At 45.3% G+C, this 16,675-nt stretch overlaps 2 protein-coding genes and 2 non-coding genes across 4 annotated transcripts; all 4 read left to right on the top strand.

Annotated features, from left to right (window-relative positions):
• Window positions 1–7,807: 7,807 nt before the first annotated feature.
• Window positions 7,808–10,764, top strand: LOC136115037 (large ribosomal subunit protein uL22). The gene is made up of 7 exons (XM_065860851.2): window positions 7,808–7,832; window positions 8,173–8,225; window positions 8,332–8,372; window positions 9,142–9,276; window positions 9,495–9,593; window positions 10,025–10,216; window positions 10,674–10,764. Exons 2-7 carry the CDS (start codon window positions 8,186–8,188, stop codon window positions 10,719–10,721), a joined length of 555 nt encoding a protein of 184 aa, XP_065716923.1. The 5' UTR covers window positions 7,808–7,832; window positions 8,173–8,185; the 3' UTR covers window positions 10,722–10,764.
• LOC136115592 (small nucleolar RNA SNORD58) lies at window positions 8,029–8,098 on the top strand. The gene has a single exon (XR_010653239.1). It is a non-coding gene; the product is annotated as a small nucleolar RNA SNORD58 (small nucleolar RNA).
• LOC136115591 (small nucleolar RNA SNORD58) lies at window positions 10,287–10,356 on the top strand. The gene has a single exon (XR_010653238.1). It is a non-coding gene; the product is annotated as a small nucleolar RNA SNORD58 (small nucleolar RNA).
• A 185-nt stretch (window positions 10,765–10,949) lies between the features above and the next one.
• LOC136115038 (UPF0729 protein C18orf32 homolog) lies at window positions 10,950–15,080 on the top strand. The gene is made up of 3 exons (XM_065860852.2): window positions 10,950–11,073; window positions 12,884–13,136; window positions 13,743–15,080. The coding sequence occupies exons 2-3, from the start codon at window positions 12,909–12,911 to the stop codon at window positions 13,815–13,817; spliced, it is 303 nt and encodes a 100-aa protein (XP_065716924.1). The 5' UTR covers window positions 10,950–11,073; window positions 12,884–12,908; the 3' UTR covers window positions 13,818–15,080.
• The last annotated feature ends 1,595 nt before the right edge of the window (window positions 15,081–16,675 follow it).

Here is a 16,675-nt window from a genome sequence, read left to right as displayed (position 1 = left end):
CTGAGAAATAACATGTATTTTCATTCTTTTTATGCATTTACCTCAAACCCCACGCTTTTCCATCCCAGCTGTATGAATTTGGAACATTTTGGGGCTTGGAGCAGTGCAGAGGTGTCGTGGGTGGTCAGGGTTTGCTTCTCCTCCTTTCCAAGGTCCTATTTTGCTGGGGGATTTGGAGAAACGTCTCAGAAGCTTGGGATTGTTTGACCCTTCAGATGGTGAAGCCCCAGCATCGCTCCTGCCTTAACTTTCCTGCATCCAGCAAAGAGAAAAGATGAACAAATAATAAATTACTAACACTACTCCCTTGATATCTTTCTATAAGTGGAGCTGCTGGAGAGTCCAGAGAGGAGTTTGGGGCATGGTTGTTCGGTTTAGCGATTGCATTAGAGCGCGTCTCCTTATCCACATGTTTTTTTCTCAAATCTATGGGAATATTTGGCCCAAATTTGGGCTGGATATGGAAACACCATCAGTAAGAGGTACCATAAGAACCATCAGAGCAGGCAGAAGCTTTCCTGCCAGTTTAGAAGGGTCTGTCAGACCAGGGTACAGCTCTTTGGGCTCATTTCTGGTTAATTAGCAGCTGAAAGACCTTGCAAGCTGGCATTGGGGTAGAATAATTAGTGAGCTGACATCTCCTCCAAAAACTTCCCAGACTGAAGCCCAAACCATCCAGAGCTTGATTTTCAACGCTCCAAAATCCACTTTCAATTCATCTCGGTGGCGCTCGGGCTTTCACAACTGATCCCGTAAATCTGTATGGACAGCAAAACGAGGAAACTCTGAGCACGCCACTCAACTTCCCAGTGCTTACAGGAAAGAAAAGGAGTTATTTATAAAAACCAATTAGTTAATTACTTTAGCAAAACGTTATAAAACAATATAATGTTCGTTCTTCTCCATTATTGCTAATTTGCTCCCAAGCTTTACGATAGCAAATCCCAAATAATTCGTATTTCCTGAGCTGTGTTGGGTCAGCTCATGCACGTTCTTCCTCCCCTTATGGTCCCCATCACAGATTTTTCTGGTGGTTAAGAGATTCTTTGGCATTATTTTACTGTGATTCACATTAAAGGGGAAAGGTATTTTAAACCACAAACATAGACTTTACACATTATCTTGTTTTTCAGAGAAAAAGTGTGACAAACAGTTTGGGGCTCAGGAATAAGCAGCACAAGATAACGCTGTGTATCATCAAGGTCGGTATAATTTGTTCTCCAGCACCTTGCTTTTCATTTTTTCTTTCCTTTGAACCTTTCGCCTTCTCAAATATGAGCTGGAATCTCCTGCTCTCCTCAGATGTTGCCTTTTCTTACACCTACAATATTATTACTTTGATTTTTCACCACCTTGCACGTTTTAATATGAAAACTCATCAGTTATTGCTGAATCCAGTCTCATTCCGTAGTGCGTCAAGCAAAAGGTAATGACATTTATCACATGCGGTTACAGCACGTGAAATATGAAAATAGGAAAGAATTCAATGTCCCTGAGGATGCTGGTCCCCCACTGGGCTCTGCTTCACTCTTTGGCCATTTAGTTTTAATTGCTTAACTTCTCCCCTTTATTGTGTTTCTTGTTCTTATTAGGAAGAGTCAGTGGCTCTGTAATTAGTTAAGAAAAGCTCGGAGCACATCTGAGTACTTTGTACTCGTGTTCCTGCCTGCGACGTACAGACACTGCTGATGTTCATTTTAGGAACTCCCAGTCCAAGGACAGATGGGCAGACAGACAGACGAAGGTCAGGGCACAGGAAAACAAGAGGTTTTTTCTGTACTGGTCAGTTATACGCTTTGCAAAGGCGATATTTTTTAAGCAGAGCACGATTGGGTGTGAGGAGAGGCCTGTGCATGGGCAGGATGGGGGATATGGGCGCGAGACCCCACTAAAATACTCCGTTTTTGCATTTGCAACACAATTCCATAGCGTACGCCGGCCCCGTAACCGCGCAGTTGTCATCGCGGCCCCGCACACTGCGGGTGCAGCACCTGACGGAGTCCCGGGGTGGCCGTGGGATGCGGTGGGAGCTGGAGATGCGCTCGGAATGGGGCCCTGCGCGCCTGCCGCAGCCTTGTGGGTCCAGCACCTGACGGAGTCCCGGGGTGGCCGTGGGATGCGGTGGGAGCTGGAGATGCGCTCGGAACGGGGCCCCGCGCGCCTGCCGCAGCCTTGTGGGTCCAGCACCTGATGGAGTCCCGGGGTGGCCGTGGGATGCGGTGGGAGCTGGAGATGCGCTCGGAATGGGGCCCCGCACGCCTGCCGCAGCCTTGTGGGTCCAGCACCTGACGGAGTCCCGGGGTGGCCGTGGGATGCGGTGGGAGCTGGAGATGCGCTCGGAACGGGGCCCCGCGCGCCTGCCGCAGCCTTGTGGGTCCAGCACCTGATGGAGTCCCAGGTTGGCTGTGGGATGCGGTGGGAGCTGGAGATGCGCTCGGAATGGGGCCCCGCGCGCCTGCCGCAGCCTTGCCCGGCCGTCCTGACCCATCATATGACCTTCCCCGTGACTGGGAAAGCTTTGAGAGGGGGGGGTTGTGTCCAAATTGTCGTAATAGCGAAGGGGAATAAGTGGAAGAGGGAGGGAAGGAACAAACCAGGAGTAAGGGATGACTTCAGTGGCGACTTTGGAATCAAAGTGGGGAAATCTGTGTCTTGCGGAGGGGAAGATGCTGCAATTGTCAGAGCAGAAACTGGGGGAAAATCCCAGACAATAAAGAACGAAGACAGGAATCACACGCTGGGATGATAAGTGGATATCCTGGAAGGGTTGCTGCGGGTTTTATTAAGTTTGGAAGAATGGAAGAGATGTTCAGGGCTGTAGCTTCTCAGCGTGTCATGACGAGAAACCTGTCTGCTGGCTGGAACTTTTGCTTCAGAGACATAATCCAACCTCATTTTCCAGGCTCCGAGATCTTCATCTCGGTGCAGAACAGAGAGGGCTGCAGGGGTGATAGAGATGGGTCCTGCCCCGGGTTCCGCTGTGCAGAGACCCCTGGAAGAGAAAACCAGGTTTAATTGTGGTTTATCAGCTGATCCAGAGAAGTTCTTGTCCAAGGCAGCCCCGAAAAGAAAGATAATAACAGAGGAGATGGGGATCATCTTTGATCCGTCGTGGTTAGGAAATGCAGTGCAAAAAATGGAGTTTGGGGCTGTTCTTCATCATGCAGAGCACACTCAGCTTTACAAATGTTGACAGAATTCACCGACCTAGAAAAATTGAGGTTATAAGGGCCAGTGGAAATGGTCTAGAACAACCATTCTGCAGCTCAACGCAGGGTCAGCCAGAGCTGCTTGCCCAAGCTATTTTTTAGATGCTTTTTCAACACTTCCACGGATGGAGACTCCACAACTTCCCTGAGCCTCCTCTTCTAGGGTTCAATCGTCCTCGCAGTAAAAAAAACCTTTAATGTTTCAAGTGAATTTCCCATATTTTAATTCGTGCCTAAGTTGTGGATGCAAATTGTGGGCAATCTCCCTGATTCCAGGGATATTTTTGGTTAACCAAAAGCACGTTTCAAGTGCTTCTCGGTTACGAGCCAGACAGGTTAGAGCAAACGTAAGCCTGAGATTTAATTTATCCCAAATGGTGTTTATGATCAGGCAGATCTTTACTTACTGCTTTACTCAATCGAGGCAATCGGCTGGTTCGTTTCTGGCAATTAAATCCACGAACGGGCAGTCATAGACCTCCACAACCTGCGCAAATGGTCTGTTGGCAAGAAAACACACTGAATAAACACAAACTTCAGCAACAAGGTTATTGAATCACAGAGGAGGTTTGTTTTACTGGTGATTCCCTCTTAGCTGGGCGTGCAGGGGGTGGATGAACCTTGTCGCTCTAGGAGAAGATGCCAAAAATGTTGAGAATTAAGGCAATCTCATCGATTGCTGTGGTTTTTTGCTGTTTTGTCCACGCTCCTGGCTGGCTGCTCACCAGCAGGCCGGGGAAGGTGCTGTCCCTGCGGCGTCACGCGTCAGCAGTGGGGACGGTCAGGACAGATACGCCGCTGTTGTGACGCTGAGCTCCCGCGGCCGTTTCCTCACCGCTGGACTGGGTACGGTATCTACACAACACGAATAAAGAGTGTATAGCGAAGCTCTTCTTGTAAAGGATTGCTTGTGGTTTAGGGGAACTCAGAGGGAATCAAAAGCATCTCGCTTGTTCATATGTTTTAGATAATACCCTTATGACATGATTTCTATACGTACACATATGTACCTGTAGATACACATATGTATATTAAAAAAATCTGTATTAATCATAGAATCATTTAGGTTGGAAAAGAACCTCAAGATCATTGAGTCCAATGATTAACCGACCCCTGGCACTGCCCCATGTCCCTGAGAATGTTATCTGTGTATTTTCAACCCCTCCAGGGATGGTGACTCCAGTACTGCCCTGGGCAGCCTGTTCCAATGCCCCACAGCCCTTTGGGGAAGAAATTGTCCCCAAGATCCAACCTCAACCTCCCCTGGCGCAACTTGAGGCCATTTCTTCATGTCCTTGTCTCCCCTCAGCTCCTGTTCTCCAGGCTGGACCCCCCCAGGTCCAAGACAGAATAACCGATGTAGAACAAAACTCCTGTAGCGTCTTGTCCTGCTGACAATGGTCAGTCCCATCTTCTTGGGATTGTTAGTAAGAGTCTGTAGACTGGTCAGGAGAGAGGATTTCACAGGGAAAAGGCACAGGTTTGAAGGCTGGAAAGCTTCAGTGTTCATTCAAGCTGGTTTCAATTTAAAACATCTTCAAGATTTTCCGCTTAAGCATTAGGACAAGCAACCCATTTGTATGTAATTTTGCAAATGACAGTTAATATCCCCACGTAACCCTTGGGCTGCAAAAACTGGGTCTGCAAGATGAATGCCAAGAAATCTACAGAAAAATCGGAGGAATTGGTTTCCATTCCTGCACAAAGAACAGGTCAAACCGCCTCTCCTACAGCACAGTGCTGTGTTTTAACAAACTGGAGTTAAGCTCGGTCTATCAGCCCCAATGGATCTGTATGTCCCAGGGCTTTTAGCAGAGTCCCAGGAGCGGGTCCAGAGAGGTGTGAAGCCAACACATTGCGAGATGCTCGGCAGAAAACCCGATGGGTGGGAGCACCTTTGCCACAGAATAACCTCTGGCCTCGCGGTCGGGATGTGGCTCGGAAACTTCTCAAGGGAAGAAAACAGAAAGTGGGTTTCCCACATTCTGGAAGCATTCTGTGGCCACCATGCCGTTGCGTTAAGCTGGACACTGTCGCTTTCTGCAGCTTTCGACCTCAGGAGGTGATAGAAATGGCCAGCAGGAGCTTCCAGAGGACAAAGCAGAGGAGCTGTTTAGGTCTGGATCTTTGCTTTTGAGTGAGGAGTGGCACCAGGGAAGTGCAAGGTAAAGTCATACAATGGAATCACAGGATGGTTTGGGTTGGAAGGGACCTTGCCAGCTCCCCCAGTGCCACCCCTGCCATGAGCAGGGACATCTTCACCAGCTCAGGTTGCTCAGAGCCCCGTCCAGCCTGGCCTGGGATGTCTCCAGGGATGGTTCATCCACCACCTCTCTGGCCAACCTGGGCCAGGCTCTCACCACCCTCAGGGGCAACAATTCCTTCCTCATGTCCAGCCTGAATCTCCCTCCTTTAGTTTAAAACCATCACCCCTTGTCCTGTCACTACAAGCCATGCTGAAAGTCCCATGGAATTGAGATTCCAGTAGGATTAGGAGGCGGATGCCTCCTATGCTGGAGTTTTTTTGGGACATTATTTGGGATTTACATGTCTAAATTTTCTGCTTAGGATGCAAAAGCTCTCGTCGAGTCAGCTCACACAAGCTAAATGTCCAAGGCGGATAATAACCCGGGTAAAATCTCAACGAGGGCACGTGCTCAGACGCCTCAGTCGTGAACCTCCCAAGAAAGCTGAAAACGTGCAGCTCATTTCCTGACACCATCCACAAACACTCCTACCTCTACCCTTCCACCCCTGCAAGCAGCCGATCATAAACAGTTCCACGTGTCAGGGAAACAGAAAACGTAAGGAACAAAAAACCTGCCCTGTTTGTTTGGGGTTTGATTGATGTACGTGATAACCATGTGATAATTCCCACCAGGTGTCGAGAACTTTCTTGTTGCTTCGGTGCTCTGTTGTGAAGATGCAGCTGCGTGTAAAGGTGCTTCACATAAAGACGCTGCGTTCCTCCACCAGCGCTGATCTCCTACGTGGAGGCAGGTCCTGGGGGCAGGAATAACGAAGAAGTAAAGTTACATCCAGGTGGGCTGTGAGAGGAGATTCCCTTGGATGTGTTTGAGGAGCTCAGCTTTTCCTAGTTTTAATTTACCGTGCCTGGAAACTTGGCGCTCTCAGAAACGTGACAGTTCTTGTTCCGTAGGAAGAACTGAAACGCTAAGGAAGTGTTGGAAGGCATCGCTGAGATCTCTTTTCACATATTTATTGTTTCCTCAAAGTCATGAGACCCTAAGGGGGACACCTTTGGTTGGCTGTGTGGGTTTTTTTTCCTAGTAACGCTTGGCTCGAAAATTCTGTCGCGCGTGTATTTTGACGGCGCTGATCCTTCCTCACATACCCCTGCTCTGAGATGGTGGTGTGTGCCAAATGGCTTCTGATCCCACGGATAATAATGGAAACGGTCATTGGAGAAAATGCATTTGAAGTATTTCAAAATAAGCATCTAAAACCAAGAAGTAGTGTTCTTGTGGGTGTGGGCTGTTAACTCTATCTTGTTTGGTTGGGTTTTTTTTTACAAAAAGTATATAAAAAAGAAGAAATAATATTTGCTTGCACCCCAGCAGGTTCCCCTGCTTCGAGATTGAGGCTTCGAAGTTATTTAAGAGACTTTGCAGGAAGCTTCTCCTTGAAAGGAAAGTAAAAGGCACATTTTAAGGCAGGTGAATGGAGAGTTGCAGTCAGAATTGGAGCTTTACAGTTCCCAGCCACCTCAATATTTGTGACAGATCAAATATTTTCCTCATCCCACCTGAGTGAAATCCTAACTTCGGGTTTTTTAGTGTTAAACAAGAGACCTAAAAATTAAAAAAAAAAAAGAAAAAAAAAAGAATAAAAAGAAAAAAAAAGGACCTCTCCTGGCAGGGAGGTGTCTGGACATGAGACACTGGCAGCACAGTTAGATATCTATCTTTTTTTCCACTTTGAACTGTTCTCAATGAGCCTTTTGCTGGAGCTGGTACCACTTTAAGTCAAGACTTTGGTTTTATTGAACCGCTTCTTTCTCAGACACACAGTCTGAACTTTAGGGTTGTCTCATGCAGAGGCAGAAGCTGGACTCGATGATCCTTGTGGCTCAGGACATTCTGTGATTTTACATCTTGCCAAACTTGCCAAGCAGTTCTAGTCACAGCCTAAAATGGAAAAAAAAAAAAAAAAACTTTTAACAACTTTTTTTTTTTTCAAATAATGGTGCAGTACCAGTTGCAATTCATAACCATGGATCTTTTTGGTCAGATCTGACAACCCTGTCAGGTGCTACTGTATCCCCATCCTGAGCCGCCATCTAGCTGCAGCCCTCGGCCTTGCTCCTCGCTCTAGTCAGCTGCTTTCTAAACTGAAACAACATCAGCGTTGAGCTGGGGGTTAATAAAACTGTGCTTTGGTTCATTAATCAGTGTCTCCTGACTGAAACAGGTGTTTTCTTTCCACACCAATGGGTTTAACCCTCAGAAAACTCCGCCCGCCGCCATTTTGTCGCCGGCCTCTCAGCGCCCGGCTCGAAATCTCGCGCGAGTTCTCGCGAGAGTTTACGGTTCTCGCGAGAGTTTACGGCTCTCGCGGCTCCTGGCGTGCCTTGCGCTTCCTCTTCCCCACCGCCGCCCCGAGGTGAGGCAGCCATGTCCGACATGGAGCCGTCGCCATCCGCAGCCATCCCGCCCCGGGAGCCCCGGGGAGGCGATGAGGGGGCGATGGCTCGGTCCGCCTCGCCGGACTCCCTGGGTATTTGCGGGGGAGGGCGGGCAGGGATGGAGATGGCGGCGTTTGGGGATGAGGGGGGGATCAGGGCCTGGGGAGGCCATGGCTGCTGTGATGACTCTCTTAGGACACCTTTGGATTTAATTGTGAAAAAAAAAGCGTAATTTCTGAGCAGCTCCTTTAGTTCTCTGGCGGCAGGTTCTGTATATCTCTGTTAGAAGCTTAATATATATGTATTGTTATTTTTCAGCTGAACGCCCAAAATGGTGCGTTACTCCCTGGATCCGGAGAACCCCACGAAATGTGAGTTGTTATTTTTTTTCGTGGATGTTCGCGTAGGTCTTAAGCGAAACCATTGAGGTTTTAATTCTTAAAATTGATCCTTTTTTTTTTTTTTATTTCCCCGTAGCATGCAAGTCACGGGGCTCCAACCTGCGAGTGCATTTCAAGGTATGTGATGTGTAAATATATTTGATTTTAAGGTTTGTTTTGCCTTTTTTTGAAGGAAGTGTCTTTGAGTCTTCTAGATCATGACATACTTAATAAGTAGAGTGGTGTAGTTATTATTTACCTGCTTGTAGTGTTTTTTATCCACAGGAACAAACACAACGTGGTGTGTGCTAAAAGAGCTTCATAACACAGATTATAAAATAAAATAGAAAAACAGCGACAGGGAATTTATCAGGAGGAATCGGGCTGGTGTTAGATGAGGGATTGATTTTCCTTGTTTTATTCTCCCTTTCTGGCCATTTGGAAGGAATATTGTGTTGGATCAGAGCTGAGCAGCTGCTCGGTGTTAACATAGTGATATTTCACTTATTTTGGTTTGCTCTTTTATTGTGGTCAAGCAGGGTTATAATTCCTGTCAGACTTTCACATTTAGTGTCTTAAGCACTGATCATTTATCCTTGATTTTTCACTTTCTCACCACTTTATAATTCCCTTATGAAGATATTATGCTGTAGCTTGTGTAGCTCATCATCACTTCCTTTCAGGTGCCATATTTGACCTTTTAGTAAGAATTTATCCTTCAGGTTTCTTTTTTGTATCAGTGGTCAAAAGAGTTAGGAAAAGTATAAATACTCAAACTTTATTTTGCTGTTTGGAAAGATCTTGACATTGGTTAAAATTCAAAATTTGGGGATGGAAATTGTGCCAAGCGTTAGAAAATTAGTTAGTAAAAGAGGAAAAAAAAGAGTTGTTATTTTTTTTTTTTTAGAACACCCGTGAGACGGCCCAGGCCATCAAGGGCATGCACATCCGCAAGGCCACCAAATACCTGAAGGATGTCACCCTGAAGAAACAGTGTGTCCCCTTCCGCCGCTACAACGGGGGAGTTGGGAGATGCGCCCAGGTAAAAACATGACGTTGAGAGCAGTCTGTTAATGTTATATATAAAGTTAAATAGAGTAAAAGTACTTAATTCCAGTGTAAGCATTGCAGCTACTCGCAGTGTCAAGTAATTCATGAAATTGAGTTACTTTGATGTGCGAGCTTGCTAAAAAAGGGATTTAATAGCAAATTAACGGAGTGTAGAGGGACAAACAAAAAAGAACGTTCCTTCTCTTGCAGGCCAAGCAGTGGGGCTGGACACAGGGCCGGTGGCCCAAAAAAAGCGCTGAGTTTTTGCTGCACATGCTGAAAAACGCGGAGAGCAACGCGGAGCTCAAGGTAGGGTGGAATAGACGGTGTTAAATGCGAAGAGTTTGTTTCGTGCTGAAATGTGAGTAATATTCTTTGTGGATCGTGAGTTTGTGCACGGTTAACCACTCTTAAGTGTGGTTCAGGTCTGTTTAAGATGTACAAAATAACTCCAGAAATCTCTAGACTCGTGGTCAGTTTGTATATTTGCAATATACTCTGTGTTTATTTGATGGCGGTGATGACAATTTAATATATTTTGGAGTAACCATGAAAGAATAATTCTCTCTTTCTGAGCCATCAGCATCATTTTAAATCCACCGTGACACGTAGAAGGGTCATTGGTGTAAATTAAACTGCTTTTAGTGACGTGGGGACGTGGTTATTAAAATTTCTGCTGTGGAGGCAATTGATTCCAAGAGGAAAATCACAGGTTTTTGGATCTTTCCCTCCCACCCCAGGGTCTTGACGTGGATTCTCTGGTGATCGAGCACATCCAGGTGAACAAGGCTCCCAAAATGCGCCGCCGCACCTACCGAGCGCACGGCAGGATCAACCCCTACATGAGCTCCCCCTGCCACATTGAGATGATCCTCACCGAGAAGGAGCAGATCGTGCCCAAGCCAGAGGAAGAAGTCGCTCAAAAGAAAAAGGTACCGACTCGTATCCTCCGTCAAAACATCGTGGGGATTTAATGCTCTTAAGATTTTTGGGACACAGAGGTTGCTGTGATGACTTATCTTAGGACACCTTTGGAATACCCATGAAAAGAAATTAATTACTTCTGAGCAACCTTGATATTTATTGTAAATACAACCTTGAGAATGTAGAAAAGGAACTTTTTTGGGGTCATATTGGTTGGGTTTTTGTACCCCCTCCCAGGTGTGATGTGTGAGGGTGAGATTTTAAGTCTGTAAGCTTGTAAGGACACTTAATTAAGGTCAAATGCGATTAGTGGATCGTTTCGTAAACAGGTGAAGACATTTCTAACAATCCTCAGTCTTTCTTTCAAATTCTGACTTCAAACTTCTTGTAAGTTGTTTTAGGAACATCCAGACTGTTGCTGTTTTCTCATTTTTTGGGGTTTTCTTCTTTTTTTTTTTTTTTCAGATCTCTCAAAAGAAGCTCAAGAAGCAAAAGCTGATGGCGCGGGAGTAAAATCTGCCACCACAGATGTACATAAATAAATTGTAAAAGTTTACATGTCTTGCGTGCACTTCTTGGGCGTTTGTAATACACAAAACAAGCGAATTTTAGATAAATCCGGGTGGTTCATTTTTCCTCCCGGCTGCCGGCGGGCGGTAGGACCCGGGGGCGGCCGCGTTCGACGTGGGGCAGAACCCCCCTCTGCGGGCGGGGCGTGGGCCATGTGACGCACACACCGCCTTCTCCCATTGGTGGAGCGTCTGCGCAGTGCGTCAGCCGGAAGCGCGCCGTGCGCTTCCGGTGCGGCGGCGGAGGAGGAGGAGGAGGCGGCAGCGGGTGGTGCCGGCGCTCGATCGCTGCTCAGGTAAATGGGGCCGTGCGGGAGCCGGCGGGGCCGTGGCCGCTCCGGGGGGTCCCGTCGTGCTCTGCCGGCCTGGAAGTGTCCCCGGGGGCCGGCCTCGCCCCGGCCATTTGTTTCTTTCCGTGCGGCCGGAGCGGCTCCGTTAGTGGGGAGCGGGCGGAGTGAATGGGGCCTGGGCATCAGACACAGAACCGGAGCAGACCACAGAAATTATCCCTTCTAGACGAGCTCATTCTTTTTGGAAAGAGAAAATAAGGCCTTTTATCTGCGTAGGCTTTATTTTCCTGTTTCATAATAACAGTCGAGTAGCTACCAAGTTACAAAAAAAATAAAACCCAAAACCTAAAAAACCCAAACCAAAAAACCCCAAACGTACTTAAATTACAATGTCACGCTTGTTCTCTGCTGACCCAATAGGTGCTGCCTGACAGAAACAAAAGCTCACATCACAAAGGAATACGCTTGCTGTTAAATTTGACCATTTGCCTGTTTGTGTTTTGTTTTGTTTTCTTCCCTAAAAATTCCCTGCATTACATATCACAGAATGACCTATTTTTAAACATATTATGACCTATTTGCACTGAATTTTGCATCTGGCATATGTCTGACTTCATTTTTGATCAGGAATTTGGATGCAAAGGGGCTGCAGAGACAACCTGAGGTGTTTCTTTTGTTCTATAATGGATGAACCCACAACATCTTGCTGGAAATTCAGTATTTAAGAAATTATGTCAGGGAGAATACCTGAATTATTTTTAAATGGGTAACCTCATTTGTGTTGTCTCAATTTAAGATTCTTCTCTGATTTCAGGGATTAACAGATCCTGTAACAACTACATCCGAAGCAGCTGAAGCTACACGCGGAGTTAGTCAACTGGAAATTGGTCCTGGGGCTAAAAAATCTTTAGGCCAGCTTAAAAAAAAAAAAAAAGCAAAACTCTGATCCCAAACGAAGTGCACATCTGTATCTTCATTTTCCATCCTGGGAACCTTTTGCTTTGCTGCTTAATGGGAGAATTTGGGATTATAGGTGGCTTAAAAAAGAGGGTTGTGAAGGGCAAAGCTGTGCTGTGCAGCAAAGTGTGCCTGATATATTAAATCTAATATATAAAATACAGGGACAGCTCTAATCCTGCTTATCTTTCCATCCCCGTGCTTTGGTTTTCTCCTGTTTTGATCATAAATTTCAGGCTGCCATGTTTGAACATTTCCTGGTTTTGGGAGAGAAGGATTAAATTTTTTATAATTTGTGTAATTTTACGGGATGAGTGTGGGATGAAGCGATTCCTCCTGTGTGGGACGAAGGCAGTAACACGTATTCTCATTTTTTTCTAGTTTTTTCAAATCCTGACGAGGATTTTCCTCCTTCCTCTTGCTAACCTGCCCTTCAGCCATTAGATGGATTTCAGTCCTGTCATTTAATTGCGTCTTAAATAAAAAGAAAATGTGAAAAACAAACCTTTTGGGCCCTTTGTTATAGTAAGAACTGAGCTAATATCTGCAGCTCACTGATTAAACTGTATTTCTGTGGCTTAGGCAAAACCTTTTTATTTTCTGAATGAGTTTTACTAAGTTCCAGCTGTAAGAATGATGAATTAATGCAAGCTCTACTGTTTTTTTGCTTAAAACTTCACGAATATTTCCCTTGTTGAGGACTTTATAGCATTGGGACGTGCAGTATTTTTTAAACTTTAATCTCTTAGTAAAGACTCTTTTATGTTCGAATATGGACTGCAAACCTTATTCGTGATTTAAGATTGTTTTCTTAGCTCATGGCATCCTAAATTGTGTTTTTTTTTTTTCCCCTCACCAGCTTTGTGACAGAACGAGAGGAAACCATGGTGTGCATTCCATGTATCGTCATCCCTGTCCTCCTCTGGGTCTACAAGAAGTTCCTCGAGCCGTATATTTACCCGCTTATCGCGCCGTTTGTGAAGCGCGTGTGGCCCAAGAAAGCGGTAGAAGAAACGCCGGCCCCAAAACGAGGCCAAGGAGGTGACACTGGGAACCCACGGGCACCTTCCGCTGCCAAAAGAGATCAGGAGGATGAATTTGGAGTTTATAAAGTAAGATGAATGCATTTAGCTCAACAGGGAAAGTCCAAATCAAACACCCAGTGATAGCTTGGGGTTGGCAGCACTAAACTGTAAATAGTTGGGGGTTTTTATGGATGTTTGTGTGGCTATTTTCTTATGAAAGGGAGTTACTGGTGCTGAACCAGCTGGAAATAAATGTTTCAAGACAGCTTCTTGGTCTTGGAAGGATAGGAATTGTACCTGTCTTCTGAAACAAGTTTAATTTTATTTTTTTAATGACTGCGTATTCTTTCAGAAGACGAAGAAGTCAAATAATTGCTGCATCACACCAGATGCATGAAGCAGAATTAAAAAAAAAAAACAACACTTTTCAGCAAGCTCTGCTGCTCATAATGGGGGAAAACATTATTATTTGTCTCTTCTAACAAAATGCAAAGATTTGTACATGTTACCTCTGCCGTTATTTCCTCCCTGCTAAGGTGTAAATCTAAAAGAGACACCAGCTCTTTGGTTCTTGTGCAGATTTCTTCGCTGCCCTTGCTTCTGAAAGTCATTTTTGTCACCAGCTGTAACTGTTATGGGTGTGAAGTCCTTTATTTTTGACATCTCATTAATGACTCTGTCTTTTATTTGCAGTTCGAAAGCAACGGGATTGCAAATGGAATTGCCGCAAAGAGATCCTCAGAGGTTTCTGACAAGAAAACGGATTAAAGGAATTAATTCCTGACGAAATTATTCCCTTGTGTCCAATATGAACTGGTGATATTTCTCGCACTTAGAGACTTTTTTCCTTTGCACATTTAGCTGAAAAAAACACCCCTTGTCACTTACAGGAGAGGGTCTCTTGCCACAGAAAGGGCAGCTAGCACATTTCTTAATTTAAAAAATATTCTTTATTTTCCTCACTGGAACTGCTTTTCATCTATTTGATGTGATTAGCTTTTAGGTTAAATAACTTATTAATAAATCTAGGAAGGTAAATGGCATCTCAGTTTGACTAACTGCTATATAATACTTCATGTTTTCACCTTTAAAACTGTAGCTGTTCTTGATCTTGCTGAAGACCCATAAATTGCATTGTGGCAACATAAATGTCATGGTTAAATTATTAAGAATTTAGATTTTCATGTCAAATGTGTGGATGAACTAAAGGAGTTATGCTATATGCAAAATTTACTTAGCTTGCTATAAGCAGAAAGTCTAGATTTGATACTTCTATGAATTATTTCCCTTTAAACATTGTGCCTTTCTTTCCTGGACAGGAGCAGCAGAGGCATGATGCAGGAGAATTGTTGCTTTATATTCTGTTGCGGTGGTTTAAAGTGTTGCAGCTCTGTCTTAACGCAAAAAATCTAAGTAAAATCTCTTGAACGTGCTTGTGTAACTTCAGTTATAATAAACAAGGATTTTCTTTAAAAATAAGTTGCTTCGTGCAACTGTTCTTAGGCTTTTGAGCTAGAAATATTTAAAGTGGTACGAAAATATTATCAAACCTGCAGACAGGCCCCGGGCAGATGGAGGTCATAAAACTATCTCCTACCAGATAATTAATTATTCCGAAGATTTAATTGATGCCAAATGCCTCTGGTGAGGTGTTTTGTTTCCTACTACTACGTGGTTTTGTCAGGTCTTGTGTGAATCCAAGTGCAACGTTCACAGCTGGATATCGGGCCTGTGTTTCTACAACCGTTACGTCCGTAATAAGGTGAATCACAGAAAACTCCTTGTAAGTCGTTGCCTAATCCTGTTTGCTCTCCCTTAACGAGCTTGTCAATTAGGAAGTGAAGTTGGTGTTGCTGTTTAAGCAGCTTTTGCATCATCCATGGAACATAATCCTGCATCTGATCGGTGTATCACAGATGTGGCGTTTTAGACCGGTCAAGTACCTACTCTTTGTGATATTAAAACCTGTTTTTTATTATGCTAAGCGTGCCTGCATGGTATAATCCATACAATAAAAGGTGGTGATACTAACTGTGCACTCCTATTGCTTCTCAGATATATTATTGTGTGGATTGCTTAGTAGAGAAGACGGGGATTAGGAAGCAGAAGTGAGGAAAAGAGGCCGCTCCAGTTTCTGATCGTTTTTGTCCTCTGTATCTTTGGATATTTCGCCTGTATATTGTTGCGACAAATGGTATCCATTTAAACTTCAGCCAGTAAAAGGTAAAAGATCGTCCCTTCTGCTGTGGTTTGTGTCCTAGGACAGGTAAACTTAGACACTGTTTTAAAATTACGGGCATCTGATAAGCAGGCCAAAGTTTTGGAGTAATACCTTCAGCTCTTACAGCTGGGAACACAACAAAAGGTAGAGAAAGAGCCGTACTGAGGCTCCTTTAGTTTGTAAATGCATGCAGTTTCTAAAATCTACATAATTAATTGTTTAGGGTATTTGTATGGGAATTGCGGAAGATTGGCAAGGAGGAGAAAGCTAAACACGCTCAAGTGACCCGCAGCTGGGGTATAAAGAAAACACATACATCACACTAATTGTTTTACTGACCTTGTGTGCTTGACAAGTAGAACCCCTGTGTTAGATAACACAGGCCTGGGAGAAACTCTGGACACCTTATCACTGTGTCTGAGATTCCTGCTTCGTTGTGAGAAAGAGCGGGAGGCTGCGCCTGCCTGAAGCCGTGAAATACAGGCGAGCTCAGCAGGCCCAGCGATCTTCCAGCAGGGCTGAACTGACCAGCGCCTGCGTCCCCGCTTACGCCGCCTCTGCCTGGGAGCTCAGGTGTAGCTACGGAGATCCCCCAGTACAGAGGTAACCAAAACTTTGCAATTACATTGGTGGCCTCTGGCTCTTCTCGCGACGTGCCTGTGCTTGTGCACACATTTGGCGTAGTCGGTGGTCGCTAGAAACGGCCATGCCGTGGCTTTTTAAAAAAAAAACACCCGGGACAGGGGAGGCCTCACGGGTGACTCCCCATATTCCGGGATGGCCCAGTACGGAGCCCTGGGCCCCCGTGGCTGCTCTCCTATATGAATTGGCTCCGCCGGAGATATGGCCAGAGATTGAGGAAGGGGGGGTGGTTACTCCCCAGGCAATTGAAGCGGCCATACTGAAGTTTCCATGGAGAGCGGCTTGTAAATCTTCTCGCAAGTTAGCGGGAAGGTTGGGATGGCTATTTATCACTGGTCTTAGATCTCTTAACCATGAAGTTGTTGCATTACGGAGTAAAGTCGCGGATTTAGAGAAGGAAATTGGAACTTTGCAAGAGGCAAAGGCGATGGCGCATGAAGTAATTGCATCCCAATCAGAGCGCTGCTCGGGGTTGCAGGACAAAGTGGACTGTCTGGTAGCGCGTATTGCTAATAAACGGCGAGATAAACATGGGTCACATAGAGTTTCGATTTCCGAGGTTCGTGCTCTCACCATGAAACATTCCTGGGATCCCAATGAATGGGATGGAAATATTTGCAGTGCATCCTCGGATTCTGACATTGAATTTGAATTGGATTCAGATTCAAAAGAAAGGGATGTGGTGCAGGCACAACCCCTCATCCAGATGACAGGAGAGCAGGAACATCCTGGTGGGGGGGTACAGCTTACGCGTACTTACACT

The sequence above is a fragment of the Patagioenas fasciata genome, chromosome Z (genome assembly GCF_037038585.1).
Source record: "Patagioenas fasciata isolate bPatFas1 chromosome Z, bPatFas1.hap1, whole genome shotgun sequence".
Classification (NCBI taxonomy): domain Eukaryota; kingdom Metazoa; phylum Chordata; class Aves; order Columbiformes; family Columbidae; genus Patagioenas; species Patagioenas fasciata.
The sequence above is the reverse complement of the archived record's forward strand: the minus strand, read 5'-3'. Positions and strand labels throughout refer to the sequence as shown.